At 47.0% G+C, this 4,078-nt stretch overlaps 1 protein-coding gene across 1 annotated transcript; it reads right to left on the bottom strand.

Moving 5' to 3' along the window:
• Window positions 1-258: 258 nt before the first annotated feature.
• On the bottom strand, window positions 259-3,455 carry LOC130983182 (uncharacterized). Its single transcript, XM_057907368.1, has one exon. The coding sequence runs from the start codon at window positions 3,089-3,091 to the stop codon at window positions 758-760; it is 2,334 nt and encodes a 777-aa protein (XP_057763351.1). The 5' UTR covers window positions 3,092-3,455; the 3' UTR covers window positions 259-757.
• Window positions 3,456-4,078: the final 623 nt, after the last annotated feature.

Here is a 4,078-nt window from a genome sequence, read left to right as displayed (position 1 = left end):
CTACATATTTGACGTGATTTCATCAACAAGACCTTTGGGATTGGATGATTTATGGCACAACTTTGACTTTATGTAGTCAGAATTAAAAAGCTGTTTCTCTTTGTTTGTAGGTGTAGGGCGGAAAGGATTCATCAGTCCTACAAGTGATTGATAGCGGAGCTAACTTACCAGATTTTATAAAAATGCACTAAGATTCTTTAGAGTATAAAAAAACTAGTAGTAACAGTAAGAGGATTGAACCCCATTAAGACAATTTTTGATGCCCAAAGTTAGCCACATTTGACAAGAATATGATTGCAGCTTTTAGCGGATGATGTAAGGCGGAAAAACAACGTTGTTTTGAGCATTGCTTAGAAATGGAATCATCAAAGGACAATTCCATTCCCGACTTTACAAATATTATTCTTATTATTATTATCATCAAAATCTCGAAATTTCCAGAGCCACATACACTTTATACAACACTCTTCCCGTTTCTGGAGCTGCTCATGCATTCTTTTTTTTTTTTTTTCCTTCTCTAGCTTTACAAACAACAAAGATCTAACCTTTCCTTTCTCTAGCTTTAGGGATGAAGGATGGCACCACAAAATACAATAATAATAGTAATAATAATGAAAAGAAACGAAGGAGATAAGATCACAAGAAAAGTAATCGGAAAGAATTCAATAAATTCTTTTAAGAAAAAGAAAAAAAAGGTCCTAAATGATGATTAATCAAGCTCTCCTTCCCCTTCCCTAACCAAAAAAAAAAAAAGTTACTAGACGGAAGATGTATCGACAAGAACGTCGTTCAAGACATCATCGTCAGAATTTGGGAAATCAAGAAGCTCTGCGTCCTTATGTTCATCAGTGGAAAAATCTCTCCTCTCCAATTTGGAATGAGCAGCAATGAATATTAATTTCTGCACCCTTTCGAGTGCGGTGGTGGAGTGTCTTTGCCCCCTAGAAACCCATCTCCACACATTCCAGTTCAATTTGAAGCCACAAGAAGAAGTTGCATGAAGAAAAATGAGCCTAACAGCAACCCTCCCCAAGGACTTGAACTCGGTCAGATATGATTCCCAAACGAGCCTACTGCTCTGCGGGTTCGCAATTCTCATCTTGCCGGTAACAGGATCCCTCTCCTTCATCTGCACGGCACGTGCATACACGGGATCAAGCCCTTCCGTTCTCCACTTCATGAGCTCCATCAGAGCAATGTGCTCCTCCTCCCTCGAAACAAGCCTTGTTATGAGCTTGTCCACGTCCTTCTCCTGCTCCGCCGTCAAGCACTTGAACGGCGGCAGGTACTTGCCGCAGGTGTCTCTCACAAGATACTGCGGGTCCAGGATGTAGGCGGCAGCCCAAGCAGGGTGGTAGTTCTTCTTGAAGCGTCCCTCGACGACCTTCTCCACCGCTCCGTCTGCCATGTGGAACTTAGAACACCATTCTTTCACTTGGGCTCTCACCTCTTCCCACAACGGAAGGCATTGACCAACAAGCGGCCTTTCTGACTCAATTTCCTGAGCTAGGTCCCTGACCAGTTTCACGAGCGAGTGAACAGCGTTCAAGTCGTTCCAGAATCCAACGTCTCCGATTATATCCCCGACCTCCCTGGCGCTTGGGTCTTCAATGGAGAGAATCTTGAAGTGTTCATCGTGCAGGAGAAGCTGCAAGGCACGGGCAGAAGCCAGCGTGTCGTCCATGACGTCAAAGAGAGGGCCAAGGGTGAAGAAAGCATGATGAGAGTCGGGTGGGGGAGGCGGCATTCGCAGCATGGAGGCGTGGCCGTACTCCTGCAATTGGTACTTGTGGAAAGCATTCCTGAGATGGGGAGAGTTGTAATTGAGAAAGGAGGCGATTTTGAAAGAGTTGCGAGTGACGGTGGGAAAGAAGGGAAGTTCCTTGGTGAGATGCTTGATTAGAGAGGAGAAGGCTTGGTACTGACAAGAGAGATTAACCATCCAATGATTCTGAGACTCCAAATTTCTGAGAGCATTGGAGCCGAATCTGTCCGCAACAATGCCAACACACTTGTCAACAACATTCCCGCAAATGGCAGTGATTGTCTCCCTCAGAACCTCCTCTGCGTACTTTGAAGGAGCAGAGCCACTCACAAACACAGCTCTTCTGTACAAGCTGGTCCCATTCGGCAGATTCACAGTCACCTTCACCACATTCCCATTCTCCTCACTGCTCTTTGCTTTCCAACCCTCCGTCGATAACTGAAAGAACATGGCGTCTCTCATCCGAGCTTCCGACTCCGCTTTCGCCTCCTCGAACTTCGAATCCAACCTCCCGCCAATCAACTCCCTCCCAGAAACCGCCGGCAAACCAACCTGGTTCAGGAACGCCCTGAACTTCGGCTGCTCCAGGCTCGAAAACGAAACCGAACCACAACACTCGTATACCCAATCGGCCAGGAAATCCAAGGCCGTCTCCACCTGCGTCTTGCTCAGCGTTGGACCGGGGGACGTTTTTGGACTCTTGAGCTTCTTCACGCTGTCTTCCAACATAGCCAGAGCTCCCAAATCGTCTTTTCCTCCCGACAGCATCAAATGCGGCTGCTGCGCCAGCAGACCCACCGGTGTAATCGCCGTGGAGCCTGACGATGTGTACGCGATCTCCCCGCAGAACCGCGACGGATCCACCACCGCTAGCGGCGTCACGTGGTACGACGTAGCAGGACCGGCCGTGGCGGCGGCGGACGAAGTGGAACTCCTCTTGCGGTGGTTGTGGTTGGCCGTAGGAGAGGGAGAGGAGGCCATGGCAGCGACGGTCGGAGAAACAGAGGAAATGGGTTTGGCAGCGGAATTGAAATTGGGGCAAGTCCCACGCTTGAGGTGCTCGGAGGCTGTGCGAGAAGGGTTGGAAGCTGAGAAAACGGCGTCGCAGAGAGAGCAGCGTAGCTTCACCGCTTTGGGAAGACCGGTGTCAGCGTTGTGAACCAGCATAGGTTCGAGGTGCGCCCAGTACCAAGCCCCTTTTCCCTTGACTGCCTTGGTCCTAACCATGACCAACCCTTCGTATCGCTTGTTAACGGCTTTCGCTGATAGCTCCTCTGCTGAAGCGGAGTCCACGGAAGGCGTTGTGGCAGTGTTGCTCGCCGCCATTGCAGTGGAACTGACCAACAGAACCCACTCAAACACAAACAAACAAAAAAGCTTTGGTGTGTGATGATGGAAGCTCAAGCTGAAGGTCGTGGAGGATTTCTTATGATTGATTACATGTTATTCTTGGTCGTCATGGCTTAGGCCCTCCGGATGGCAATGAAATTGTGTGCATTCAAGTCGGAAAAGGAGGCCGGAATTTGAATTTCCGGTGGGTGGCCATTCATGAAATCGCGATCTGTAGAGAGCAGGTTTGTGAAGTGAAGAATCCGAGAGATTATAGTTTGTGTGGAGGGAGAAAGGAGAATGGGGCAGGGAGCCAAAAATAGAAAGGCAAATGAGGCTCAGCCTCCTCCTTGGTCATACATACATGATGCATCAAACTATCAAAGCTTAGCTGCTCTGCAGAACTTCACGCGCGAGATATTTGCGCGTTGGGATCATGCCTCAGGGTTATTGATGGGAACTGCTGCAACGAGGTAACACAGGAACACTAGTCCCCACGTACGAAACCAGGAGCCCATGAGTGACCATGCTTCTCACTTCCCACTCACTTCGCGAGTCTCTATCACGCGCTCATCCAAGCCCTCTAACTCTTATTTTGAGTTTTGACATCCGTTTCACGTTCTGTAGCTTTGTTTTATTTTTAATTTTTAACATCTTCCTTTATTATTTATTCATTCATTCTTTTTTTATTATTATTCCTTTTTATTTTTCTTTTTCTTTTCTTTTTCTTTTTTTTACCGAAAAACTTTCAATTAATATTTATTTTGTTTTGCATATTCGTTTATTTTGAACTTAGAATTTTTGTGATGGTCGCCAGAAGAGAGGGTGAGTTTCATAAATTGGGCTCCCTTACGTGACTAACTGATATGGGAACTGTGAAGTACTAAGAATGTTTAACCTACGAATGGATTCCACACCAGTCACCGGTGCTCTTTGGACAGTTGTTGACTAAGACTGAAGCAACAACGGCGTTAGAAAGTTCAT

This window comes from Arachis stenosperma, chromosome 5 (genome assembly GCF_014773155.1).
Source record: "Arachis stenosperma cultivar V10309 chromosome 5, arast.V10309.gnm1.PFL2, whole genome shotgun sequence".
In the NCBI taxonomy this organism is placed as follows: domain Eukaryota; kingdom Viridiplantae; phylum Streptophyta; class Magnoliopsida; order Fabales; family Fabaceae; genus Arachis; species Arachis stenosperma.
Note: the sequence above shows the minus strand (reverse complement) of the source record. Positions and strands in the feature narration are given on the sequence as shown.

Coding starts and splice junctions, on each gene's coding strand:
- LOC130983182 (XM_057907368.1), bottom strand. CDS start 3,091: ATGGCGGCGAGCAACACTGCCACAACGCCTTCCGTGGACTCCGCTTCA.